This window comes from Fusarium odoratissimum, assembly GCF_000260195.1.
Source record: "Fusarium odoratissimum NRRL 54006 unplaced genomic scaffold supercont1.9, whole genome shotgun sequence".
Taxonomy (NCBI): Eukaryota; Fungi; Ascomycota; class Sordariomycetes; order Hypocreales; family Nectriaceae; genus Fusarium; species Fusarium odoratissimum.
The window spans coordinates 1-25,678 of NW_022158695.1; the positions used below are offsets into that span (position 1 = coordinate 1).

The window sequence follows — 25,678 nt, forward strand, 5'->3', positions numbered from 1 at the left end:
GCTACGTTCAGGAGCTATCAGGCGGTCGGTCAGGATCTTCTGCGATAACGTATCGCCACGTGACTGAGATCCACTTGGCCTGTCGGTCTAGGGTAACCTAGTCTGGTCTTGCGCTGTGACATATAACCCTAGAGTATTTAGTAATCTAAGTTACTTTTATTTCTGCTTTTTGCTTATTTAATGCTCTGTTATAGATAGCATATAACTTTTCCTAATATATCTTGGTATATTTATTTATAGTTACTATTATTATACCTTTCTTTATTAGGGCAGTTATTAATAAATTCTTTATTAAATAGCTATTGCTGGTATTATTCTTTTAGTTTTATGCTTAGGTCTTTGTCTAATGTTGGTTATTTGGATAGTATATTCTCTTGTGTTATATATAGTCTATCTGCTTCTTATTGATACTATGCTTCTTTGGTGTTATCTATACTTATATTACTAGATAATGGCTATTTTATTGGGTAATTATATCGTTTATTATTAATTTTTATAGCTTTCTTTTTTATTAGATGGTTATATTATCTGCTGTTAATTTGTTCTTAGTACTTTTTTTCTTATTCTTGGATTTCTTCCTTCTTATAAGTATACTTTCCTTAAGTTATTTTTTTAAACTCTTTTTCTACTTCTTTAATTAGCTATTAGGAATACTTAATCCCTTTTAGTAGTTTTTTTATTTTATAGACTTATTGGTAGTAGGGTATACTAAATTATAATTCTACTACTCTAAGGTTATTATATTATATATATATAAGGTATCCTTCTGTTTTATGTTCTAGGTAAGGTTTATCGTTTAGTATGCCGGGTATTACTACTAGGAAATAATTATTATCTAACTTTTCTTACTTATATTTATTATATTAATAATTCTTATATAATGCCTAAGATATTTTGTTATATTAGGGGTATATTGGTATAGTTTGTGTATTATCTTTAGTGTTAAAAGTAGGTTCTTTATATAAGGGGTTAAGTATGTTATTTATGTAGTATACTTTGATATAGATTTTATTTCCTTTTTTAGTGTCTTTATATTCCCTGGCTCCCTATATATAGAAGTCTTCTTGTATCCTATATATTTATACTCTGAACTTATTATATTTTAATTAGTATTCTTCTATTTATTTTTTTATAATTTATTTATCTTTGGAATAAAGGTATTATATAGTTATTTATGCTGCTCTTCTTTTATATCTTATTAATTAGGAGTTTTAGTATTATTTCTATTAAATATTATTTCTGGCTTTAACTTCTTTTTTCTATATTTCTTCCTTATCCTAGAGTCTAATTCTAATAGGGATATTATCTATTATTTAGGATAACTAGGCTTACTTATCTGTATTAGGGGTAATTATTTTTCCTTCCCTAATAACTCTAAGGATCTAAGGTTCTCTAAGTTTTTATTTCTTATAGTTTTCTCGGCATTAAGTATTTTCCTTAGCTTGGTATATAAAGTTATTCTCTTATTTATCTTTCTTTAACTAGTAATAGGCTGCTTAGTGTTCTTTAAATTTAATACTTCCTGCATCTTTAGTATATTTCCCCTTGCCTTTAGTTGTAGTACCTCTTTCTATGGCTTCTTTATAGGTAGGGAATAAATCCTATGGTTTTTTAATTAAGCTGTCTAGGTGTAGGCCTTATTCTAGTTTCTTTATTTCCTTTAGGCTGGTAGTCTTATATCTGCTTCTAATAACTCTAAGTGTTTAGGGTTCTCTGAGAGCCTCTTTTTTAGTATTCTTCTTTCTTTATCTCCTTTCTTATTACTTCTATTATTTAGATACCTTCCTCTCTGGATCCTATATATATTTATAATAGTATTATTAGTTTACTTTATTCCTTTTAATTCTTTATTATTTCCTTTCTTCTTTAGTTAATACCCTAAGTTATCTTCCTAGTTAGGACTTAGGATCTGGTTTTATAAACTTAATTAGGTAGTTAGGAACTATTTTATAACTACTTTAGGTTATTCCTAGTATTTAAGTGTAAATAGCTATTTAAGGGTCTTACTATTTAATTAGTCCTAGGGTTTATTTACCTTAGTTTAGGTCCCTAGCCCTTCTTAGTTAGAGGCACCTGTGCACTATGTATCTAAATTAGTTATAGTTATAACATTTAGTCCTAGATATGTCTTACTATTTATTATTATTACTGGGTTAGGTGGCTCTAAGTAGTATTAGTCCTGATTATATTTTATATAAGGTGTTATTTAGTTAATTGCTTTATTATTATCCTTGGTTTTAAGAGTTACCCTGGTGGTTATTATTTTATTGCTAATTAGGGTAATATAGGTTAAAGTTATTACCTTATTTATAGTTTACTTTCTCCCTTCTGCGTTTATATTATTATTTATTAATTTTAACTGCTATAGTAATATATGCAGTTAAGCCTTCTTTAGGCCTATTAGCTAGGTATAGTTTATCCTTAACTTCTTCTTTTAATCCTCTATAGTAGATTTTTATTAGGGCTTTATTATCCTATTTAGTCTTAGATATAAGCTATCTAAACTTAGCAGAGTATACTGCATAAGACTTATACTGCTTAAGCATAAATAGCTCTGCTATAGCTTATTATTCTTTATTAATTATACTAAAATTATCTTTAAGGGTTTATTTAAAATTATCCTAGTTTCTAAAGATATTCTAAGTATCCTATTCTTATTTTTCTTTTTTATTTTTAAGGAAGTCTCTTAGGATTAATTTAAACTAATCCTTTGCATCTCCCTAGATTAAACTTGCAATATATAGAAGTTTCTTTATAAGGGTATTTAGCTTATTCTTATAGAGGCAGAAGTAAGCCTTTATTTAGGTTAAGAATAGGATTATATTAGCTGCCTGTCCTCTAAAGGGTTCTGGCTTAGGGGGTTTAAGTGCTTTACCTAAGTCCTATTTATTACTGCCTTTGCTAGTGGTTTTAGTAGGATGTTTATTTACCTGGGCTTGCAGAGTGTTAATAGTAGCGCAGAGCTGCTAGAGCTTGGCTATTATTTCTGCGGCACTAGGAGGTAATCCTATATAAGGAGGTGCTAGGCTGGTGTTACTAGTTATCTTAATAATATGATATTACTTAGTTATTAATGCAGTATATTCTAAATAAGAGCTATTAATATATAATAAAGGTAGTTTTAAATAGGGAAACTAGTCTATATTAGGTTTATATTTATAAATAGCATAGGGCATTAATACTAAGTAGGTTAATTATTATATCTCTTAATAATTAAGTAATATATATTAGGCTTATTAATATAAAGAAGTCTTATTAATAGCTAGTAAGTTATATTTATAAGAGTATTAATAAATATAGTTTATATACTAGTAAATAATAATAGTAATTAGTAAGGTTATTGTAGGATTAGTGGTAATCATAGTAAATTAACACTAATTATAATGGATTATCTATAATTATAGAGTCTTGGCACTGATCTGTTTTATGAGGCATATGCGTGATTAGAGGAAAATGCGGGGTATACGTGATATAACCGCTGGGGTTGTAACATTATTAAAGTTTTAAATATTATCTAATTAGATATTATATTTTATAATTATATTTTATATAAGCCTAAACTAATTATAAATAGTAATTAGATTCTTATATTAAGCCCTCTAATAGTTATATTTATAAAAAAAATATATCTTAAGCTATAATTACTACTTAATAGAATTAATAGCCTAGTACTTATTAATTAATAATATATTATATTTAATAAGTAGTTAATTTACTATTTTCTTAATATTATAATACTAAGAGGGAAATTCTTATAAATCTAGGTTTAGAATATACTTAATTATAACCTATTCCTATCAGAAATTAAGCCATTATGCCAAAAACACAGCATGCCAGTAATCATAGGCTTACTAGCTTATTTTCCCTTTATACTGCCTATTTCAACAATTCCTCCTAATTACTTAATTTCTAACTATTAGGGATATAATTAATATAAGCTAGTATACCCTAAGATTAGTAGTAGAGGTTATAAAAGTTAATATTATATAGAAATATAGCTTATTATAGACTTAATTTTAAGTCTTCCTAATAGGCCTAAAGTATAAGATTTATATAAGCCTTAATAGTAGATTATAATATATTATTTAATTAAGAATTAATTAATTAGATAGTATTAATATAAGGTAAGGGATTTTTATGCCACTTGCTTATCTATGCCACTTGCTTATCGCATATGTTAATACTATCTCTTATCTTATCTAATGGATTCTACTTCTCTAATAAATATATGATTCACATTTTAACATTTTTCACATGTCTCAACTACAAACAACCCATTAACAACAACAATGTCTTCCCCTCTTCAGATATCAACAACATCTGCTGAGATGCCCATACCTGGAGGCGCATTACAGAAAGATATGATCCGAGCGCTTGGATCGCCTATGTCTATATACGAGTTTTGCGTACACCTACCATTTCTTTCGGACGCGCTGAAATATGACCCAGTACTACGTGCCAACAGATTCTCTGTCAATGTGACTACAAGGAAAATCGATGCGGATGGAAGCACTGGCTAGAGGATGGTGTTTCTTCTTCACAGCATTGATCGAACGGCTTCACAAGCTATTGTCTCAGGCACTGTGGCGTACACGGCCGCGATGAAGCAATCCAAGTGGTTACAGATACCTACCGAGCCCGAGGGCAAGGTTCCCGGTATCTACGTAATTGGGCTTAAACGCTCACTGAAGGGCGGCAAATTTCTCAACGTCATTGAGACCGAGAGACTGATCGATGGTCTTCGGCGGTATGTAAAGGGGGCTCGCCTGTGCAGAACGAATCAATCACAAGACGCTTTAGACTCGGCGGATAAAGAGCTTGTGAAGTGGGTGTCAACCGTGGATTGGCAAGGGGGCTACAATCTCAGACCAGATTCAATGCCCTCTCCGCAATCCATCCAGAGCGATGGGGAGTTCTCAAAGATAGAAGGGTTGATCTCTTCGTTTGAACTACGCTGCGATCGGCAATTGGATCCCACGGGAAAGGTTTGCCAAGTTCAAAGTCCACTATATGTTGGATGCTCAATAGACTTGCGCGAGAGGACAAGCAAGTACGAGCTACACTCGCGAGGTGGTCTTTTGAGTGTCAATAAGCCCCTATGCCTTGTTGTCAACATTCTCTCGGCACTGGAACATCCTGTGGAGCTAAGTGTATAAGTTGTTGTCAGAAGATGGCAAGGAACTCCAATGCCAGTAGCGGACGTTTGATTGCCACCATCGCATGCTCCTTTGTTTACTAGCATGGATTCAACGTCGTCGAGGCCAGGGGGGCGGGATTCTCGATGCTCACAGGCACTTTGAATGTGTTGGAGAAGTCTGCCGAGATGCTCTTTGGTCACCAAAATACGGTGAAGCAGAATCTGGACACCACAGTCGCAGGGATAGACGAACGTCCTGATTTCCTGGAAACACTCGATTCTGTCAGGAACAAAGGGGGAGACCTTGTCAAGCAAGCCAAGCATCTTACCACAAACGACTCGAATTTCCAATGTGATACATTTCAGAAACTACAAGACGCTATGATGGCAAGGAAGGAAGAACAGTCAGAGCAGATTGAAATGGTTCACAAGCAAAGAAAGCAGAAAGAACAATCGGTCAAGATAACGCAGTTCAGGCAAAGCCAGAGACTGTGAACTACACAGAGTAACAGAAATGGCACTCGATGAACTATGGCGGAATTTGTATTGGTGTTGTATAGAAACAAGTAATTATAGGTCACACAGTACATGCAAATCATAACGACGCAATGGAGTAGATACATGTCGGAGGCATTGTAATTCACATTATCGTAGTAACTAGCTGATGTCTTTCGCTGAGGACTGTTGCTCGGATGATTTGAGGACAGTTTCCTTGTCTTCGGCCTTGTAGATCTCAAGCTATTTCGCACTTCCGATGCGGATCCCAAGCAATTCGTCTGGGACCTGGCACACCCGGCCCTTGACACTATGACGTGTCTTGTCGAGGCGGCCACTCAACAGCGGCCCAAGCTGCTCGCTCATGATCGTGGACTGTTAGCGACTCTCTGGGAGTAGCTACTCGATGTTTCTGGGGTCGCGTTTGGCTTTGGCCATGGCCTGCAGGTAACCGTCGTCGGGGATGGTGCAGGGGAGAATCCGCTGCCGGTAGACTACATCATCGAGGCATGGTGGGAACAGCGAGCAGACCTCAGTCATCCACGCTTGAATATCTGACCAAGCATTGATAATTTCCATACGAGCCGGTACCGTGCCAGGGCCCTTCTGCGCAGCAAACCCAACAATCAACATTCTGGTTCGCCGGTTGAAAGTGATTCGTACATCGCTGTAGAACAGATTGGCTCTGGCTAATCTATCTTCAGAGATGTATATATCGGTAGGGATAAAATCCCAGATCTTCATCTCGAAAGGCCCGACGATTGGGTCTTCGATAGCCCTCGGTCCTATGTAACGGTTCCAGACCCGTGTGCGCTTCTGCAGATCTGTGCCAGTGCCGTCCATGTCCTCCATCAAGGTCTCCTTCGTGACTTCGTATACAGTACCCGGAAAGTAAGGTCCAAGTGAGGATGCAGCGTTGTTAGCCTCTTCCTGGCTCATTGTAGTCGACCGCGGATTCCGAGTTGTCGAGGCTTTGCTGTTTCGACCAGTGAGAATTGGATCGCCATGCTTCCGCTCGAACTCATCTCCATTGAACGTGAGGTTGCGGCCTTGAGCACGAGTGCGAGCCTCATCCCGGTGAGAGCCCCTACCTGGACGACGTCCACGACTTCGACTATGATCTCGACCACGAGCAGAACCTCTCTCTCTGAAACCACCGGCATACCCGGTGCGTGAAAGATCCTTTGTTTGTCGACTCTCTGGACCTTGGTTGGTGGGATGTTCGAATGATAGACCCCCAGCGTGTAGCTTCCCGCTGGCTGCAGGTGGCTTCTCGGTCGCGGGTCCCTCTACGCCCTCCATCTCGGTCGTCTCCTTGGCAGAGCCGTTCTTCTCAGCAGGCATGGCGGCGACTTCTTTATTCTTGAGGTACTTGTCGTACAGCGCCGAGTTTCTGTCCTGTGGCGATGTCAGGTCCTTGTGAGAAATCCCCTCCCAAGGCCAACCTGGAACTTCGCGTTTGAAGCATTCCTTGAATAGCTTGAAGAAGTGCAAGTACACAATCCTGTCAACCTCAAACTCGAACCAAGGCTCACTGATAGATTTGCATCCTGCGGATGCCAAATCCGCACATGCTTTCTGCTCAGCGACGTGCCACTGTTCGCGGAGCCTTTTGTTCCAGGGCGGCAAAAGCCAGACCATGAACCGCTGCAGCTCTGGCCGTCGTGACTTCGTCTTCATCGGATCAACAGGCGCATCGGCCTGAGGAAATCGCCCTTCGTTGAAAGAGGATTTCATGTCCTTGTATGACATGCTTTCCGACATTGTGCGTATTTTTGACTGTGTTGTATGTGTACGCTGATGTGTGTGTGTGTGTGTGTAAAAGCAAGCTCAAGAGATATGAATACAGGCGAGTTTTGCATGTGTTGAGAAGAGCCAAAGAGGCTGGTGATGAACAATTAGTCGAATAAGACAGAATGAATTCTGTGCAATTTGATGTTGAGGGAGAAAGAATGAAGCTTTTATTGGATGGGTGAGAGATATATACTCCAGTAGGTCAACCTACGTAAGCGCGCAGTGAATCGCAGTGGCGTGTCACACCAATGGACTGATCAGAATCATCACACTGGCTGCCCTGTTTGGAGGCTGAAGCTGAACGGGCTGAACTACTCCCGAGGACCGATCTTTTTGTTTTGCTGTGCTCCCTTCTGAGCCGAACCTCCTCGTCTTTACACACTTCGACATCAGCCACCAACACTCGTTTACGCAGTAACAGCGCGCCCATCATGTCTGACGATTACCTGGACTTTCGTCCTATAGTTAAGCGTCAAGGGAGGTTCCATGTGGCTGAGCCTGTGAATATCTCATTGACAGTCTCTCGCCGCCCTCATGTGCGAGCATATCTAGAGTACATGTTTCCAGATCTGACACACTCTTGACAAACGATGGACAACTACGAGCCGAGCAGTTTCCCACACCCATGTCACTAACGGGGCAGAGAAGATTTACGCTCCTCTATTCGACTTTCTGGTGGATCGTGAGGTGTGGAAAGCTATTGTGAGTTGACTTAGGATCTGGCTTTGCCATGACTAACCACATTTTAGTCCTCGACATCAAGTCCCAGACGGCGCGCCAGTCTCTGTTCAAGACCCCGCGATGGCCATTCAGAATAACGCCGCAAATGACGCAAGACAGTCACCCATCCTCATGCGAATACGCCGAGTCCCGGAACAATTTGAAGAGAGAGAAACGCAAGACAGCCATGAGGGAGACCAAGCATTCCGGTTTTGGGGTGAGCGCCGCTCAGCCCAGCGACTCCTTATCATTTGTCCCGCAAGTTCCTTTGCCAACTTTGAATTCAGGCACCGAGATCCCGTCAAATGGCTCTGTTGCCCCAGTCTCACAACCCCCTTCAACCGTTCCATCCGAGATTAACGCTAAGGCACTGGCCCGTCTGCTGCCTCAAACGTCTTGTGAACACCAGCAATGCCAGGGCTTTTGGGAACTCGCTGGCGGAACCAGTTCTTTCGAATCTCCAATCAACGGTCCCTTCCAGATGAAGTTGCCAGATTTTGCCCCGATGGGCATCTGTGCCAACGTCTCTGACTGGTGGCGAATCAAGTCAGACTTCCTCCCGCTCGGTTTGGCTCTTACGGTGGAGTTGAGCATGAAAGATGACAAGGACGCTGATTTCGACCAAGTGCTCCCATTGGGATTCGCCGAAGATTGTGGGAATAAACTGTACGATCGGAATTAGCTGCTCAGGTTCTGGGGTTACATGCGAAAATGGCTCTCCAAGGTCTATGATGGAGAATCTCGGACACTTTGCTATCACCTGTTTGACTCGGTTGCCTCTGGTAACGGCAGCGTCAGGCCTGTCTCTGAGGGTCTTGATCATTTGTACATGAAGCACCGCGAACTTTGCGGCATTAGACACTAGACAGACGTAGCGGCTCTAAGCAGCCAGCATGGAAGGTGGATGGAACAGGGTTGGTTCATTGATGTAGAAGAAACTCTCTTCTTAGACAGATACCATTCCGAAGCCCGGTGATAGATTGGTGCTTTCGAATGCAAAGTATCCATTGTATGAGGTGAGGTTTGTCAGTCAACAATGTGCCGTGGGCATCCGTTCGACAAAACCACCTTGGTCCCGCTCTTTTGCATTCACTAAGGTACCTGCCTGGCGCTCTTCGCAGCTCGCGTGTGGAATCTCTTCACAACAATTTTCACACTCTCGCTCACACTCTTTCTACGGCACGACACAATATTTACAGCACTTGCGCGAGACACACCGTCATACGTCGAAATGGCCGACAACGGCGACAAGAAGAAGCAGGCCCACAATGATCCTAAGAATAAGGGCAAGGACAAGGACGACGACAAGCAGTTGACGAGTGGTGCTGGGTCGTAGAGCGGACAGCACAACTCGCCGGCTCAAGGTGCCAAGAATAGTTCTGGTACCCTTTTGCAGATTATGCCACCCAACACCCTCAGGCATCCGGCGGTGGAGGACGTGATGGACCAACTTGGCGCTGGCGCTATAAAACAGTACACGGACCAGCTGGGGAGGAACCAGTTGTGTGTGTCCACCTTGGTTGGCGTGCCCGCTATTTTCTTCAAAGGCGACAACGAGTCCTGCCTCACCCAGGTCGGGGACATTGCAGCTGAAATGCAGAAAATCGATCAGAGATTTTCAGGCATGCTGCTGTTCAATGACAACGACGTGTCAGGCGTCGTGGTGTTGACTGACAACAAGGTGTTGTAGGATAAGGACGCCAAAATCAGGTTCAAGCCGCTGGAGGACATGGACGAGGAGAAGGAAGCCTGAGTGTGCTCCTCACGCTGAGGAACAATCTGCGCCTGCTGTTCACGTCCAAGGTGAGTCTGGTGTCACTCCTCTGTCCGAAGAGCCTGTGGCTGCTAAGGCCGAGTCTGACCGCTTTTCGCAGCAAAGCTATGGCGTCACCCTGTATCGGCTGGCAAAGATGAAGGCGAATGGGAGATCGAGTCTGATGAAGAGGAAACTTTGAGTGATGACAATATTTTGCGAGTGCGGAGGCGAAAGAAGAAGACTGAGATGGAAAGGATCGCCCGACAAAGAGCTATGCGCATGAGATGATGAGATGTGAAGGTCTGGGGTGTTAAGGGATTAATAGTCGGATGGAGTGGTCACCATAAAGTCTGGTTAATTGGATTTCTGTCACTGTCACTTTGAATGCCAATTTGAACTCTTAATTGTGTGACACTTGGTAGATGTCGTTTGAAAAGGTGTTCTGATGGCCAATACACAAGTGTAGTGAAAACTACAGAGTCACGCATGCTATCTCAGTCATCAGGAAAGGTTCACTTTAAGAAAATGAGAAATTTTAAAGCAGGTGATATGCCAAATTATTTAAAGGAGCACTCTCTGTTTATAGGATATCTACCAATATGGTGCCTCCTAAGCCTCACCCTTAATGCCATCGTAATTCTGTCTAGGGCTGCCGTCAGTCCTAAGCATAGACTTAATCCCAAGCCCAGGTTATCCCAACCTGTCTCGAAACTCATTGACCCAGGTTACGATAATCCTTCCTGGAATTATTATCTAATCTCGGAAGTTAACTTCAGTCTTATCTCAAACCAGGGAGTGATAAACACCAAAAGCCGGCTTATCCTCTGGGATATTGTCAAAGCTAATTGCGTATTCGCTCCACCGCAAAAAGCCGTTGATGGTGCGTTTAGACGAGATGTCGAGCAGCTCGATTATGTTATTCTGTTTGACGCACAAACACAACTGCAAAACGTACGCTTTGAACAAGTGCTTTTAGATCTCATTGCACTTATCAGCCGAGAGCTCAGACTCTTCTGCGAATCCTTTCCGGACAGTTTCGACGCCGCATGTCGCAAGAGCAGATGAGATATCAGCCCAGGTTTGGTCAGCTTTCAAGCACAACGCCATCTTTGCGCTGTCGCTCAGTCCCGAAACCCCTGGGAGTGGAGTCTTGGAAAACATGTTCACCTGAGTAAAGCTACAGGTAGAGCGACCAAGCTGATTCCAGAGATCAAGTGCAAGCAACATATTTCCCTGATCGGAGAGTGGTTTACTATAGCCTGTACAGCCGTTGACCGCATGATGGAGAGGACTGGGAGTATCATCCCCTGGACTTTCATCATCAAAGTCAAAAATATTGATCCCTCCACTGTTGATCACAGCAACCAACTGAATTTTGGTTTGACGCAGGGCGTCACTACCAGTCTCGCATTCTTGCGCAACCAAGTACGCCAGTCGGTAGTCGTACTCAACAAATGGGAGTACTGTTAAAAAGACTGCCAACTCGCGACCCTCCAGACCCATAACCAATCGCTCATCTGTGTTCCACCTGAGAATACCATGAGTTTCCAGACGGTAAGCCATGGTCAGGTATACCGTAAACAGCCCTTCAGGGACAAAACACTGAACGATGGCGGCAGCATCAACCTTGGGCCCGAATGATGAGACAATTGCCATGAATGCTTTTCCTGTTAAGAATCGTCGCAGTCTCCCGTGAAAAGTCTCTTTGGTCGATACATCAGCAGGTTCTCATTACCTATGCAATTACATAAAACCATCTCGACCCTAAGAGACCCATGTAGTCGGGGAACAGTACAATGCATAAGCCGTGATTAACATCGCCTTTACCTAACTAACTGTAACTAGAAGTACATCATGTACCTTTCTTGGTACTATTATCACTCAAGCCCGTTTCTTGCCTTTGAGAAACACATGCAAGAGGATATACGATACGGCTCCAGTGAAGCACAGCCCGCTGATAACACCGAATCCCTTGAGGTACTTTGGCTTCTCTGAAGCGGGGAACAAGTACGCCCCGTAAATCTGCGCCAGATTACCCATTGCATTGACAAACGCCAGCGAGATGGCTCGAGTCTCATTGGGCATGGAACCGAAGGTTGTTGAGGCGTAAGACAACGACAAACCATTTGAAGCCCAAAGCGCCGCAGCCATGATGACGAGGAGAGCGTAGCGTGCTTTGAAATTGTAGACGACGCAGATGACGATGGCACACAACATGGCGATACTCATCCAGGCGCACAGTATAACGCCTCGCCATCGACTCTTCTTATCAGCGAAGTAGCCTGTGAGAGCGGTAACCACAAATGCAACGCCAAAGATGGGTATGGTCATGTACTGAGCTGTCGTGGATTCGTAACCGAGACCTTTGACGAGAGTGGGGTAGAAGTAGGAGAGGGTTGAAGAGCCCACGATCGCCTAAAGAGGTTTGTTAGTCAGCCAAGCCTTCAACATCACTAGGGTGATCGACAACTTACCATATAACCAACAACATAGAGCCAGGTGCGCCAGTTGGTCATGCTGAGTTTGAAAGCCTTCCAATGACCTAGTTTCGCTTCATCCTCAGTATGAACCTGTGGCCTGTTGTGTTGCAGTCTTTGAATGGCAAGATCAATCTCTGCCTGGCTGAACTTGAGCCTCGAAGTGTTTGACGGAAAGTCAGGAAGGACAAAGTATGCAATCACTGCCACTCCCATAGTGGCAGCACCTTCAACAACAAACAACCATCTCCAGCCAGCCTTGCCGTGTGCGCCGTCTAGGCCACTGGTGATAGAGCCAGCCAAGAGACCACCGAATGCACCGGAGAGGATGGCAGCGGAGATGTACACGGCAAATCGCTTGCTCTGCTCTTCACTCTTGTACCAAGAAGAGAGAAGCAGAAGAACACCAGGAGCAAATCCGGACTCGAGAACGCCCATGAGAATTCTAAAGCCGATCATATGTTCATAGGTGCGCGTGAAAGCCATTGCAATTGTGACGCCGCCCCAAACAAACATGATGCCGGGAAGATATCGACTCGGACGGGTTCGTGTGAGGATCATGTTGGAGGGAACTTCAAAGACGACATAGCCGACGAAGAAGACAACGAGGACGATGGAGTATTTGTTGGAATCGAGGTTAAGATCTTTGTCCATTCCGGCGATTTTGGCATTTCCGATACTGTATAGTCTTAGCCAGACTCTAACGCGTATGTGAAAGGGAGTATACTGACTTGGTTCTGTCCATGTATGAAAGGAGGTACATGAGCCACATCATGGGGAGAATGAAGAGGTCGATCTTGCGAACGAGCTTCTTCTCTTCTTCGGTTCCGGGTACATAGTCATCATGCGCCATGGACTCTTCCTTAGGATCAATGATGTTGTCATCGTGCTCGAACGACTGTTTGCCTACCTTGTCCATGATGCCGGGCAAGTGATGGATTGTTGACGCGTTTGGAAGACCGATAATGAAAAATTGAGGATTGACTGATGGTGATAGCAATGAAGCAATTGAGGTGGAAGATATGTCTGATACTTAAATAAAACAGATGTCATAGTTCTTGCTACACAGTTTCACGTCGTATCTTGGAGATTGTCAGGTTTTCGAACGAGAGAGGTTTTCCTTAGCTCCAAGTTCAGGAATCAGCTGTTCTAGAATCGTGGAGACCCCAGATTTTCGCCAAGACTAATTTAGTGTCTGCCCCTACGCGAGCTGAACGCCAGGGACGACGCTATTGGGGTAACTAAACCGCGGCTTGGGGTTCATTGAGGTCGCGAGACGGAGTACAATGACCAGGATGTCACGTCCTTGGCGGCGATGTTAAGTTCCTTGGCTTATTGTGGCCATGATCTGTTTCGCGCAGCAATTTTGTGGGTAGCCGCCTTGAGGACAATATTTAAGATTTCTTTACTTGACTTTTTGAATCACTGTCTCTCTTCTTTTACATCAGTTCACTTACCTATTCCCTCAAACTTTCATGCTTAAAATTAAATCCATAACACAATGACGAGTGGACCTCAAAACACAAACGGTACCTCTAACGGTACAAATGGCGCCGCCAATGGACATGGGCCTCTAAGCACTATGCCCGGACCCAACCATGACTACAAGGTCACCCTACAAGACAAGGTTATTGCCAGTATGTAATTTTGAGTCACCAAATCACGCAAAATTGATCGATGCTAACAATAAAAGTCACTGGTGCCAATCAGGGCATTGGCCTGGGCATCGCCGAAGTCTGCCTTGTTAACGACGCTGCTTTCGTCTACAGCCTCGACGTTACTGAACCTTCAGAACCCTTTGAAACTCTACTCAAACGCTTCCCGGGAAGATTAGGTTTCCAGAAATGTGATGTGACCAATGAAGAGAGTGTGACTTCTGCCATAGATGCTATCATCGCTGCAAAGGGCCGTTTCGATGGTATGGTTGCCAACGCTGGTGCCACCAAGCATCAACCAGCCTTGGACTTTACGGCTGAGCAAGTTGAGAAGCTGTTCCGATTAAACGTATTTGGGGCCTGGAATTGTGCAACGGCTGCTGCGCGCGCATTCATCAAGCTTGGCTGCAAGGGCAGCATTGTGTTTACAGCCAGTATGACATCCTACCGCCCAAACAGAGTCAGTATCCTCCCAAACTTTCTGGCAAGACTTCTCCCCGCTAACTTTGGATAGGCTGCCCCATCAGCCCCATACGGCGCAACAAAGGGTGCAGTGCGAAACATGACCCATACACTTGCGATGGAATGGTCTCAGTACGGCATTCGAGTGAACAGCATTTCACCTGGTTTCGTCAAAACTGCTCTGACATATTATGTTGAGACGGCGCCTGACTGGGATACTAAGATGAAGTACTACGGTGGCATGCCTCGCCTGGCGCTACCGCAGGAGCTTGGAGGTGCATATGTTTACCTGCTGAGTGAGACGGCGACTTACACTACGGGAATTGATATCCCGATTGCTGGTATTGTTGGCGCTTGGTAATGGAAACCCTTTTCTATAGATAGTTACCCATCTTCAATAGATTTAATTGTATCATGAAAGAAGCTCAATGTTGTACTTCATTCTTTGCAGCTGGGACTGGTAACAGACTGCTTGCCTTTTCACTACTCACTTGAATAGCGCTGAAATGCCAACAAAGGATGTTAAACGTAAATCATAGATTAGATAAAGGCAAATGTTTATATTGCCGTATGGTGTTTTGGAAATAAGGCGCTCTTTCTGCTTCATCCCCCACAACTGGATGGAGATATCGATAGGGTTTACACAAACTTAATAAGCGAAAACATAATGACATGAAACTTTATGTAAAAGCTTTCAACGCATACAAGATATCATACACTTTATCTCACTCTTTACTGAGAACCGAGAAGTGGAAAAAAGTTGTAGAAGTCCCCTTATCAGAGATTAATAAAACTCATTGTTTTTGGTGTCTACTTCAATCTCCCAATCCTATGCAGCTGCTACTGGCGCTGTTATGAGTTGTTGGCGGTCGTAATCCTCAATGATCTTGACCTTGGCAGCAGATGACGAGTTCTAGAACAGAGTTAACAATGCACTCGCTGGAAGAACAGCATAGATGTACGTACGGGATCAAATTGGTACCCCAGCCATTCCTTCACCAGCCTCTTAGCTAGCTCAATCCCAACAACCCGTTGTCCCAAACACAAAACCTGAGCATTATTACTCAAAACCGAACGCTCAACAGAGAAGCTATCATGTGCTGTCACAGCCCTGATACCACGAACTTTGTTGGCAGCGATGGCAACACCAAGTCCAGTTCCGCAGATCAACAAAGCTCTGTCGGCTTCACCCTTTGCCACTTTCTCTGCAGCTGCGATGGCGAAGTGCGAATATGCAGTTTTGTCCTCCTCTGACGAAGGACCAGCGTCGATGACCGACGAAACACGGGGGTCAGTGAGAAGTTGTTGGGCGATGATGGACTTGTAGGGGAAGCCGGCGTCGTCCCCGCCAATGACAATGCGAAGTCCGGATGGCATTGTATGTCAGCAACGTAGTAAAGAAGAAATTATTGGTACTTAATCCAAATCTCAAAGCTCAATATTGATAACCAAATAAATTTGGTCTCTGCCTTTGTTGTGTACTTTATGCTCTTCCAATGCCTTTTCCTTCGGACGCGCCCGGAAGCGAATCATAGTCGCAAAGCAGGTATTGCGCTTCGAGGTCAAGCTGCTAAAGTCGACAAGGTTCAGACGAGTAAAGCTAGCTCGAGTTGGGTTAGTCTCCGCTGCAGAATTACCTCGAGGCGCGAATGTGCGGAGACACTTTTGGGTGTTAGTGCAAGGATTAATGGCAGGGTGCCATGGGTGATTGAATCAAGCACAGCCTGACCGAGTAGACAATCTTGCTTATACATTCAGTCAGTATAGAAGCAGAGATTGCTTTCAATTTAGCAGCCAAACATCGCAAAATGACTTTCACTTGGGAACCGCAAAACAACAAGACCTGCCAGATCCTCAAGGCAGCTGAGGATGGAGGCTACGGAGTCGTTGCACCGATAGCTTACAACATCGAGCACATTCTGGCTTTTGTACGAGCTGCCGAGGTCAAACGTAGTCCTCTTATCATCCAAGTCTTCCCTTGGGCCATCACCTTTTCATCTGACCTCCTCATCCACGCAGCAGCACACGCAGCGCGGAATGCTTCAGTTCCCGTCGCAATCCACTTAGATCATGCACAGGACGAAGCAATTATTCGACATGCCGCTGATTCTCTCCCCTTTGATAGCATCATGGTCGATATGAGCCATCACGAGATGGAAGAGAACCTGTCCAAGACCAAGGAGCTGGTTTCGTACTGTCATGCGCGTGGAATTGCTACTGAAGCTGAACCGGGGAGAATTGAAGGAGGGGAAGACGGAATCGCGGATACAGCTGATTTGGAGGGGGCCTTGACGACTGCGGAGCAGGTTGAGGATTTCATTGCGACTGGGATTGATTTCCTTGCCCCTGCATTTGGTAACGTACATGGAGAATATGGCAAGCGTGGTCCTGTTCTCGAATTTGATCGGTTAGTAAAACCGCTAAGTGATTACATCAAGTCTAACAAGGTCTTCAGGCTTGAGATGATACGATCAAGAGTCAATGGGCGCGTGAGAGTTGTCCTCCATGGGACCAACGATTTCCCAGAGGATATAATGAAGGCCTGCATCAAGGGCGGTGTGTCCAAGGTCAATGTGAACAAGCTTGTCTTGGATGACTACCTCATTCACATCAAGGAACAAGCCTCGAGGCTCAACTTGACGACACTGATGGAGGAAGGTGTAGAGAAAGCTCAGAAGCTGACGGAGTGGCAGATGGATGTCTACGGTTCTTCAGGGAAGGCTTAAGAGAAGCTATACCATAGTTCATTATCATCAATTATGAGGGTGACTTTACTGGCTGAGTCTTGTGTTCTCAGAAGGCGTCCTGACTTCCTTCCAGATCTGCCTTGGCCCACTCTGTTCTCAAATCATCTCTCCACATCTTCATAGGGACCCAGTTAACTCTAGCCTCACAAGCCTCCATCAAAGAAATAACTTTTTCACGCTTATCAGCTTCTTGCAAACAAAGACCCGCCCCGTAAAGGCACTGCGCTGAGACGATTTGACAGGCCTCATCCTTCAAGTCCATAGCTATCCCGCAGATGGTGTCTACAGATTGCGTGAGTGTCTTTTGCATTCTTAGATACCCATTAAATCCAGCCGGTATTGGACTATGAAGTGCTATCAATATTTGCGCAAAGGCAAGTGCCTGCAACGCAGCCCCAAATTCTGGTGGGTGTATCCAAATTCTTTTGAAGATGTCAGTGGTTTCGGAGGGTGATGGAAGGGGTTGGTATTGCTCGCCGAAGTGAGACTTGAGCTCTTCTATCTTGTTCAAAATGTCAACTCTCGCACGACCCAAGTCCACTGGCGCTAGACGATTTGTTGTCGAGCCGGATACGGCAGCATGGGAATGTGCATAGTAATTCACCGCCTGAGAGAGAAGATATATAGCTCTCTCTGCCAAGTCATGCTGATCAAGCTCACTGAGGTCCTGAACTGGAACCCAGAAACTGAGGCAGGGTCTCTTTTCCCTGAACGCAGCCCAGATGTCCTGACGGAGCCAAGCCCACCAAACAGCCTGGCGAAGGCCACCAGAGCCTCCGTTTACGTCTTGAGATCTCTGTATCCAGAAGACGCCCTTTAGGTGTCTCTGCCAGTTTCCCCGCCCATCTGATTCATCGAGCATTTCGTACGACGAGATAACAATGGCAGTGGCTAGAAGCTCTTCTGATTTGGTGTAGCTTGTATAGGCTAGAGCTTCCTGTACGTAGTGAAGTGTCTCATAGTAATGTCGGATCGACTCGTTATCCGTTACAGTACGGTTGCTGGGACTGGGTAGCTTGGAGCGATGACGTGCAGCGAGAGCAAGAATGGCATGAAGAAGCCCCGGGTCTTTCAGTGCCAGTCTGATAACGTATGTAGAGAACAGCCTCTGAGGATGGAAGAGGTCCAGCCATAACGCACACTTCTCCGCAAAGTGGCGAAGCAGAACAGCTTCATGCGGCGACAAAGTTGCCGGACTCACTCCAGCCTTCCAGCTTGTAGGCTCAACTTCGGCAACTTGAGATAAACGTGCTTGAAGGCTTCCGATGTCTGGAGGTCTCTCTTCACCTTCTCTCAAGGCTGGAGTTGGCGCAAGCGAGAAGCCGCTATCTGCTTGTGCAGCGTCATTGGCGAGCAGGTCAAGCCATCGCGTCGAAGCAAAGTCGGCAGTCCAGAAGGCTGAGTCTGGTGACCAGGTAGAGGTAGTTAGTGGCTGGGGGGCCACGCCGAGAAGTGAGACATCGTTTGCGGACAGGGACGGCTGTATGTTGGGGCCAGTGTCAGTGGCTAGGTGGTTGCTGTGTGAGTCTGGTAGATCAAGTGCTGCTGGAGAGTCCTGATCACCGAGGAATAACTGGTCCCCTGATTGTGTTTCGGACTCATCAATGCTTGTCAATGAAGACTGCGTTTCGGGGTAGACACAGTCGCGAGATCTGATCGTACAGGGTCCGCAGACTGGACGCCTCTCTGGCATGCGTCAATAATGGCCCATTAGCGGGTATCGTAGGAGGCAACATGAAAGGTCACTCTCACCATCGCATTTCTTGTGCCGCTTGCGACACGTCAAACTGTATCTATTAGACCTCAATGATCATATCATGCAGTCACATATGAAGAGATATGCACTAACCAGCCAGTTCTCGTACGCAACCCTCGGCTGCGGGACTTGCGAGGTCTCTTCCTCAGCCGCGTTTGATCGTCCTCATCTCGTTCCATTGGAGATAGTGTCGCATGGAGTGACGCGAGACGAAGGTTGGCAGAACAGGACTAACAACATACGATTTCCCGACATGGGAAGCTCCATTGCCGGTGTTTAGCCAAAGCTGCCCTGAGTCAAGCTAGGAAGAAAACCTGTAAACATTAAACAAAGGCGCCAAAATTAACTAGCCTAAAGGCTCACTAAACTATACTAAGCTTACCTAAATCTTTTCATCACTTAGAGTAGATGTCCTAAGTTTTCTTGCTTCCCCAAGCTAGGTTGGCTCCAAACTGCGGGGAACCTTGCTAGTCTGCGAGCTTGGACAAGTTGCGTCTCGCGGTCATTTTTCCATGTCTTACCCTGCAGATAACATCTAGGCGCTGAAATACTCTAAGGGAAAGTCGGGAGAGGTAACCCGGCTGGAATTTGGTTCGTAACGAGGTTGGAGCTTCTTAAAGCGGTACCTATGGATGATAAACTTATATATGTAGGCATTTAATTAAAATGGCAATTAATCATGATTCAATCACATTGGTGATATGTTCCTATCAATCCTCCCACCATTTTGCTCTCCATCATGTCAACAAAACATTATTTCTCAGAAGCAGCTGCAAACTCTTTGGTACCCCGAGCACTAAGGTCCCTTGTGACAGCAAACCCCCATCTAATCTTAAACGAACCCGAACGTGTTGTAGCTAACCTACATCACGACCCCTCAAAAGTCGCCATCATCAGTGGCGGTGGTTCCGGCCATGAGCCCTCCTGGAGCGGGTTCGTCGGTGAAGGCCTTCTCTCAGCAGTAGCATGTGGCGACATCTTCGCCTCACCAAGCACCAAACAGATCCTAGCTGCCAAGAAGCTGGCACCATCTACCAAGGGAACCATCTTTCTTATCACGAACTACACTGGGGATCGTCTTCACTTTGGCCTCGCTGCTGAAAAAGCAAAAGCTGCGGGGTCTGGGGAAGATTATCTGGTGCTTCCCGCTACAGATGATGTTTCTATTGGGAGGACTAGATCGGAGCGTGTGGGACGAAGAGGCATGCCTGGTCATGTGTTCAGTAAGTGATGATTGCGAAAATAGTGTGCATCTCACTGTACTAATGCCAGCGACAGCGATGAAAATCCTCTGCGCTGCCGCCGCTGAGGACTGGTCTTTTGAGCAATGCGTAAATTTGGGCCGAGCTGTAAACGAGAACGCCATCTCAATCGGATCATCGCTTGATCATTGCCACGTGCCAGGTCGTCAATACCAGAAAATCGCCGATGATGTATGCGTTATCGGAGCCGGCATCCACAATGAACCTGGTCAACAACTCGTTTCTCCTTTCCCAACAGTTGAGACCGTTATAAAGTCTTGTTTGGAGCTTCTATGTGACAGCAGCGATCCAGAACGAGGATTCTGCAAATTCGCTCAAGACGATGAGGTTTTACTGCTGGTCAATAACTATGGTGGTCTTTCAAACCTGGAGCTTGGTGCGTTAGTGGACGAGGTTCAGCAACAGCTTGCTTCAACATGGTCTATTCAGCCAGTTAGGTGTCTATCAGGATCGTTTGAGACCTCTTTGAATGCACCGGGTTTCTCGATCTCGCTCTGCAATCTATCAGCTTCTGCAAGCCTTTGCAAGACAACGACCGCGACACTACTCGAGCTTTTTGACCGGCCTACAACAGCTGTTTCATGGCCAAACCTTGCCAGACCGTCACAGAAGCTTGAGTCTCGAAGCGAAGGAAAGCAAAATGGTCACGCAAATGGAAACAAGTCTGCTGCTGCCACCAAGCAGTATGACTCAATGGATCCCTCATTGCTTGAGAGGTGCATCCGATCAGCATGTAAGAAAGCCATCCTAGCTGAGCCAAAGCTCACTGAGTGGGATATGATGATGGGTGATGGTGATTGTGGTGAAGCAGTGAAAGGATTGTGCGAATCAGTGATTCGAAAACTTGATGAGGGAGATGCTGCCCCAGACTCTGTTGTGTCGTTCCTCGAAGCAATCACCGACACAGTTGATGACATGGGCGGAACCCTAGGTGCCATCTTTGGCATTCTCCTCACAGCTCTCAACAACGCCCTGAAGCGTCAACTCTCAGGTCAGAAAGTCAGCAAGGCAATAACTGCTGAGATCTATTCTGAAGCGCTTCATGTTGCTGTCGAGTCTCTCAAGACTTGCACAACGGCAAGAGAGGGAGACCGCACCGTGATGGATGTTCTTTTGCCGTTTTCGGATGAGTTTGTGAAGACAAAGAGCTTTGAAGCTGGAGTCGTGAAGGCCAAAGAGAAGGCAGAGGCTACGCGATATCTGAGACCGAAACTTGGAAGGGCTTTGTATGTTGGTGAGGCTAGTAAGCAGCAGGTACCTGACCCGGGAGCCTGGGCACTTTCCGAGATACTTAGCGGTATGGCAGAAAGCTTATAGAGGCTAAATGTACATATGCTATTATATCGAAAATCTTTCTTAGTTTTAGACTTGTTTATTTTTTCTTTCTGGTTTATAAGCTTACGCCTCTTTAACTCAAGTAGCAGGAACCGTTCTAGAGCGCAATAGAAGCCCATTATAAACTGCCCTGATACTATCTTAGGACAGTCTCGACTCAGGAAACTATATCCTAAGACCATCATAAACTTCCCCACCTTTATACCTCACAACACTTAGCAACATCTATCAGCCTCCCACAAACCGTCCCCAAGCCACACTCACTAGTCCCTCTTGACAGGAACCTTTCGGTACCTAACAGTCTCAACACCAGAGTCATCAAACGTCCTATCCGCAACGACCTTGTATCCCCCAATCCTCGGAAGTATCTTTGTCCAGAAGCTCCAGTAAACGCCACCAAGGATCAAAACGCCAACACCAACAACTGGGAACACGTAGTACGGGTATCCATCTGCGTTCCAGTCACCATCGGGTGGTATGAAGGGTACCAAAGCCAGGAAGACGTTGGCGAGGAGGTAGATTATGGAGATGGGGAGATACGTGTGCCACGGTGATGACCAGTTCTCGGACTTTTTGTAGTGCAGCTATATCAAGCCTGCTGTGACGAAGCCGTTGATCCATGAGCCGGGGTATGTGTACCTAGGTTGTTAGCTTTGTTGACGAAGCGTGGAGGAGGATGACTTACAGGTTGACGATAAAGTTATAAGCTGGTCCAGCAGGCGGTGCGAGAAGAACAACGACCGTGACAATCCAATGAAGAAAAAGCTAAACTGTCAGCCCCATCACTTCAACCAAACACGAACACAACTTGCCGCAGAAGCTGGTGCATTAAATGGCTTATTCGACGCCCAGAACCGACTAAACGGCAACATACCCTCCTTCGCCAGCTCCTGATTCAATCTCGCATGCGCAAACGAAACAGCAAGGACATTTCCAAGATTACTCAGCGCCACAAAAGCAGGAAGACTTCGCGCAGCCGCACTCTCACCAAAGATGTTTCGGAAAAAGAGGCCGGCGACGATGACTTCGGACTTGGCGAGGTCTGATTTCGGAATCGCCGCAAAGTACGCTACGTTTGCGAGGACGTACAGAATCGTAACACCGCCGATCGCAATGGGCGCTGCGATGGCGAGAGTTTTCTTGGGGTGCTTTAGTTCGCTGACAACGTAATTTGCATTCTCCCAGCCTTTGTAGCTGTATATGATATTGAGGAGGGCGTTTGAGTAAGCGTATGCCCCGCCGCCGCCGTAGCCGTCGCCATCTTCGATCCTGAAGGCGTTGTCGAAGTTGTGGGGGTTGGGCACGCGGCGATGGCCTGCGAGGGCGGCAAAGCCTGAAAAGACGATGAAGAGGAGAATGACGACTTTGAAGACGCCGAGGACGTTGAAGAGACGGATACCCCACTTTGGTGTTACGCTGTGCATGAGGACGGCAAAGGTTACGCATGTTACTGCTATGCCGCGAGCTTCCCAGCCATCGGGTGTTTCTCGTCCGGATGCAAATAGGATATATCGTCCGAATGCAAGAGAGTTACCGGATGAAAACCCAAGAAGAATCATCTGCGATGCAAGAACGCAAGTTGCTAAATATCGAGGACGGCGATAAACGCGCTCAAGATAATTCTTTTCACCACCAGATCGTGGGATAGCTAAGCCGAATTCGAGAAAGACGCTTAGACCGCAGAAGGTGAGGAAGCCGCCGATCACCCATAGCATAAGAGAGATGCCGACAGAGCCAGTAGCTGCAAAGATACTCGACGGCGTTGAAAAGACTAAAAGTCAGCGTGGTCAGCTCAGAAAAGTGAAAAACTTACTTCCTGTTCCAATCATCTTATTCAGAATCAAAAACACAGCGCCCGTAATACCGATCTTTCGATCCTCACTGTACGCAAAGTTCTGCGCGTCGATGGTACTCCCATTATCAGGTCTTTCATCACTGATGTCATCGTGTCTCAAGCCATCAAAGGCCTGAGTCTCTTTACGGTCCGCCATTGCTGCTGAACAAAGTACACGGGAGATTTACGTGCAACTTATAAGAAGGAGGTACGGCGCAGAACGATGTCGACATTTAATCCTGGTTATGTGGAATATGCAGTGAGTTACTCAAAACGGCAGGTCGTGAGATTTGCGGGCGTTGGGCCGGTCACAAAATAAGCTCATAAGCATAAGACAAGGTTTCATGGGTGCCGATCCTACGACATGGGTGTGCGGGCACGGAGGAATATGCAGTATCATTAAAGTATCTAAAAGAGTCTAGAAGCAAAAGATGTGATCGCTCATCTTGGCAGAAGCGCCGGGCTGCTCGAAGCCAAGGTTGCCAAGCGAGGTCTTTGCCGCCTTTACCATCCCCGGCGGTCCGCACAGCATGATCTTCGAGTCGGCGCCTGGCGCGGGGAACTTTTCCTGCATGAGCTCTTGTGTAGCGTACCCCGTGCCAAATGTCCAATTTTCTGGTGCGTTTTCAACAACGTAGTACAGGCGGAAATTCTGGGGGTATCGACGCGCAAAGCTTTCGAGTTCGTTGCGTAGAAGAATATCTTGTTCTGAGCGGTTCGCGTAGATGAGGCTTACTTGTGTCAAGTCGCGATCGTCTTCGCAGATGGCGCGGATTATTTGGAACATGGGCGTTATTCCTGTTCCGCCGGCGAGCATGCCTATTCGTTTGCAGAGACCGTTCTTGTACCGCATTGCACCCTTGGGACCGCGGAAAGAGACTTCATCGCCGAGAGAGAGGTTGGCGAGGTATCTTCCTGTTAAAAGACCGTCGGGGTAGCATTTGATGACGAGCTCGAGTTTGCCGAGATCGTTGTTGTTGGAGATGGGGGTGTATGAGCGATTGACTGTCTTGCCGTCGATTTCAGCTTTGATGGCGAGATGTTGGCCTGTTGGGAGACCGAGGACTGTTGTGGGTGTTGGGAGGCTGAAGACAAGACGGTAGACGTTGGGGGCGATTAATTCCTTCTCGGCTAGAGGAAGAGCGTGGTATGCTGTTGGGTCGAGCCAGCCTCGTTGAATGAGGGGGTTGACTTTTGTGACCTTGGGCATCTTCTTGTGAGGAGCGTAGCTCATAAAGCCGCCCTCTTCGAAGTGAAGATGCTTGGAGAGTTTCTTGGCGGTGATTGTCCCAGCGACGGTGAAGAGCGCTGAAGCAATCAAGAAGCCTTCGAGGAAACCAGGTCCTGAGCCGCTGGTCTTGAGCTTGGGTAATGAGTTAAGCATCTCAGGGTTCAATCGATATGCTTGAAGCGCAACAGCGCCGACAGAAATAGCAGCGGTAGCTGTGAGTGCCGTTGAAGTGAAGCTACTTTCAGCAACAGCCTTTGGAGCCGCCTTTTTGAGCGTCACAGCTTTAGGGGCGCCTCGTACAGGTGCACCACTGTACGTTCCAATCAGATACTCCTCCATAATCTCAAAAGCATCCTCAGAATGGCCTGCATTGTCAAACTCCACCGTTGAGTCCTTGCCAGCAACTTCAATCAGGACATCCGCACCACCAGGATGATCCTCAATGTATTTCGTAACATCATAAACTAAACCGTCAGAAAATTCTCAACCCCAAAACAAAAAAACATACCTTTTCCGTTAATGATTGTCCAACAATCATCACGAGTGTTGTGAGCAGCCACTTCTTTAGCAGTAAACGAAGCCATTTTCTTTAACCGTACAGAAAACAATTACGGAGCGCAGGCACGCTATATGAATGCAATCAAATACCACCTCAAGGATTGGCCAGTTAATTTCCTCATCAGGTCAAGCCGAGGCTCCAAGGTCTTTTCTCGGCCGACTGTGGGTCCGGAACGGCCGAGAGACCGTGCTTGCTCCGTTTCATGATTTCACCAACTTTTAAAGGACATAAACCCGATAAACATGGATCAAAGGTTGCATTGACCGAGGCACGGAATTCGGTTTCAACGTGAATGCCGTCGGATTTGTTGTTCATGCCTTGATTGCCTAAAGACACGATAAGCTGCCGGCATATTCGTACCAATTCCATGACTCAAATGCGTTATTTCCATACGAATAAGCTAAATTAGTCAAATCGACGATACCCGTCCAATAGTGCAAGCCACACCGAAACTTAAG

At 45.5% G+C, this 25,678-nt stretch overlaps 14 protein-coding genes across 15 annotated transcripts; 7 read left to right on the forward strand and 7 right to left on the reverse strand.

Annotated features, from left to right (window-relative positions):
* Positions 1 to 4,601: 4,601 nt before the first annotated feature.
* FOIG_06342 (uncharacterized protein) lies at positions 4,602 to 5,156 on the forward strand (the record flags this gene model as incomplete). Its single annotated transcript, XM_031205392.1, has 1 exon — positions 4,602 to 5,156. One exon carries the CDS (start codon positions 4,602 to 4,604, stop codon positions 5,154 to 5,156), a length of 555 nt encoding a protein of 184 aa, XP_031064116.1.
* A 125-nt stretch (positions 5,157 to 5,281) lies between these two features.
* FOIG_06343 (uncharacterized protein) lies at positions 5,282 to 5,632 on the forward strand (the record flags this gene model as incomplete). Its single annotated transcript, XM_031205393.1, has 1 exon — positions 5,282 to 5,632. One exon carries the CDS (start codon positions 5,282 to 5,284, stop codon positions 5,630 to 5,632), a length of 351 nt encoding a protein of 116 aa, XP_031064117.1.
* Positions 5,633 to 6,031: 399 nt separating this feature from the next.
* On the reverse strand, positions 6,032 to 7,396 carry FOIG_06344 (uncharacterized protein; the record flags this gene model as incomplete). The annotated part of the gene is made up of 1 exon (XM_031205394.1): positions 6,032 to 7,396. The coding sequence occupies one exon, from the start codon at positions 7,394 to 7,396 to the stop codon at positions 6,032 to 6,034; it is 1,365 nt and encodes a 454-aa protein (XP_031064118.1).
* A 760-nt stretch (positions 7,397 to 8,156) lies between these two features.
* FOIG_06345 (uncharacterized protein) lies at positions 8,157 to 9,011 on the forward strand (the record flags this gene model as incomplete). The annotated part of the gene is made up of 2 exons (XM_031205395.1): positions 8,157 to 8,771; positions 8,829 to 9,011. 2 exons carry the CDS (start codon positions 8,157 to 8,159, stop codon positions 9,009 to 9,011), a joined length of 798 nt encoding a protein of 265 aa, XP_031064119.1.
* A 366-nt stretch (positions 9,012 to 9,377) lies between these two features.
* On the forward strand, positions 9,378 to 10,101 carry FOIG_06346 (uncharacterized protein; the record flags this gene model as incomplete). The annotated part of the gene is made up of 2 exons (XM_031205396.1): positions 9,378 to 9,478; positions 9,837 to 10,101. 2 exons carry the CDS (start codon positions 9,378 to 9,380, stop codon positions 10,099 to 10,101), a joined length of 366 nt encoding a protein of 121 aa, XP_031064120.1.
* A 773-nt stretch (positions 10,102 to 10,874) lies between these two features.
* FOIG_06347 (uncharacterized protein) lies at positions 10,875 to 11,558 on the reverse strand (the record flags this gene model as incomplete). Its single annotated transcript, XM_031205397.1, has 1 exon — positions 10,875 to 11,558. The coding sequence occupies one exon, from the start codon at positions 11,556 to 11,558 to the stop codon at positions 10,875 to 10,877; it is 684 nt and encodes a 227-aa protein (XP_031064121.1).
* Positions 11,559 to 11,783: 225 nt separating this feature from the next.
* On the reverse strand, positions 11,784 to 13,440 carry FOIG_06348 (uncharacterized protein; the record flags this gene model as incomplete). Its single annotated transcript, XM_031205398.1, has 3 exons — positions 13,111 to 13,440; positions 12,377 to 13,058; positions 11,784 to 12,317 (listed from the first exon to the last, which is right to left on the reverse strand). The coding sequence occupies exons 1-3, from the start codon at positions 13,296 to 13,298 to the stop codon at positions 11,784 to 11,786; spliced, it is 1,404 nt and encodes a 467-aa protein (XP_031064122.1). The 5' UTR covers positions 13,299 to 13,440.
* Positions 13,441 to 13,880: 440 nt separating this feature from the next.
* FOIG_06349 (uncharacterized protein) lies at positions 13,881 to 14,857 on the forward strand (the record flags this gene model as incomplete). The annotated part of the gene is made up of 3 exons (XM_031205399.1): positions 13,881 to 14,016; positions 14,073 to 14,494; positions 14,549 to 14,857. 3 exons carry the CDS (start codon positions 13,881 to 13,883, stop codon positions 14,855 to 14,857), a joined length of 867 nt encoding a protein of 288 aa, XP_031064123.1.
* Positions 14,858 to 15,325: 468 nt separating this feature from the next.
* Positions 15,326 to 15,873, reverse strand: FOIG_06350 (ribose 5-phosphate isomerase B; the record flags this gene model as incomplete). The annotated part of the gene is made up of 2 exons (XM_031205400.1): positions 15,326 to 15,409; positions 15,463 to 15,873. The coding sequence occupies 2 exons, from the start codon at positions 15,871 to 15,873 to the stop codon at positions 15,326 to 15,328; spliced, it is 495 nt and encodes a 164-aa protein (XP_031064124.1).
* A 431-nt stretch (positions 15,874 to 16,304) lies between these two features.
* FOIG_06351 (tagatose 1,6-diphosphate aldolase) lies at positions 16,305 to 17,222 on the forward strand (the record flags this gene model as incomplete). Its single annotated transcript, XM_031205401.1, has 2 exons — positions 16,305 to 16,903; positions 16,952 to 17,222. The coding sequence occupies 2 exons, from the start codon at positions 16,305 to 16,307 to the stop codon at positions 17,220 to 17,222; spliced, it is 870 nt and encodes a 289-aa protein (XP_031064125.1).
* On the reverse strand, positions 17,223 to 19,224 carry FOIG_06352 (uncharacterized protein). 2 transcript variants are annotated; one of them, XM_031205403.1, is made up of 4 exons: positions 19,093 to 19,224; positions 18,996 to 19,030; positions 17,721 to 18,929; positions 17,226 to 17,665 (listed from the first exon to the last, which is right to left on the reverse strand). In XM_031205403.1, the coding sequence occupies exons 1-4, from the start codon at positions 19,176 to 19,178 to the stop codon at positions 17,601 to 17,603; spliced, it is 1,395 nt and encodes a 464-aa protein (XP_031064127.1). In that variant the 5' UTR covers positions 19,179 to 19,224; the 3' UTR covers positions 17,226 to 17,600. The 2 variants fall into 2 exon arrangements, with proteins under 2 accessions (XP_031064126.1, XP_031064127.1); XM_031205402.1 differs by having other exon boundaries at positions 17,223 to 18,929.
* A 514-nt stretch (positions 19,225 to 19,738) lies between these two features.
* On the forward strand, positions 19,739 to 21,578 carry FOIG_06353 (uncharacterized protein; the record flags this gene model as incomplete). The annotated part of the gene is made up of 2 exons (XM_031205404.1): positions 19,739 to 20,222; positions 20,278 to 21,578. 2 exons carry the CDS (start codon positions 19,739 to 19,741, stop codon positions 21,576 to 21,578), a joined length of 1,785 nt encoding a protein of 594 aa, XP_031064128.1.
* A 2-nt stretch (positions 21,579 to 21,580) lies between these two features.
* FOIG_06354 (uncharacterized protein) lies at positions 21,581 to 23,620 on the reverse strand. The gene is made up of 4 exons (XM_031205405.1): positions 23,410 to 23,620; positions 22,409 to 23,367; positions 22,282 to 22,361; positions 21,581 to 22,235 (listed from the first exon to the last, which is right to left on the reverse strand). The coding sequence occupies exons 1-4, from the start codon at positions 23,585 to 23,587 to the stop codon at positions 22,181 to 22,183; spliced, it is 1,272 nt and encodes a 423-aa protein (XP_031064129.1). The 5' UTR covers positions 23,588 to 23,620; the 3' UTR covers positions 21,581 to 22,180.
* A 181-nt stretch (positions 23,621 to 23,801) lies between these two features.
* Positions 23,802 to 25,251, reverse strand: FOIG_06355 (cytochrome-b5 reductase). The gene is made up of 2 exons (XM_031205406.1): positions 25,170 to 25,251; positions 23,802 to 25,125 (listed from the first exon to the last, which is right to left on the reverse strand). The coding sequence occupies exons 1-2, from the start codon at positions 25,243 to 25,245 to the stop codon at positions 23,849 to 23,851; spliced, it is 1,353 nt and encodes a 450-aa protein (XP_031064130.1). The 5' UTR covers positions 25,246 to 25,251; the 3' UTR covers positions 23,802 to 23,848.
* Positions 25,252 to 25,678: the final 427 nt, after the last annotated feature.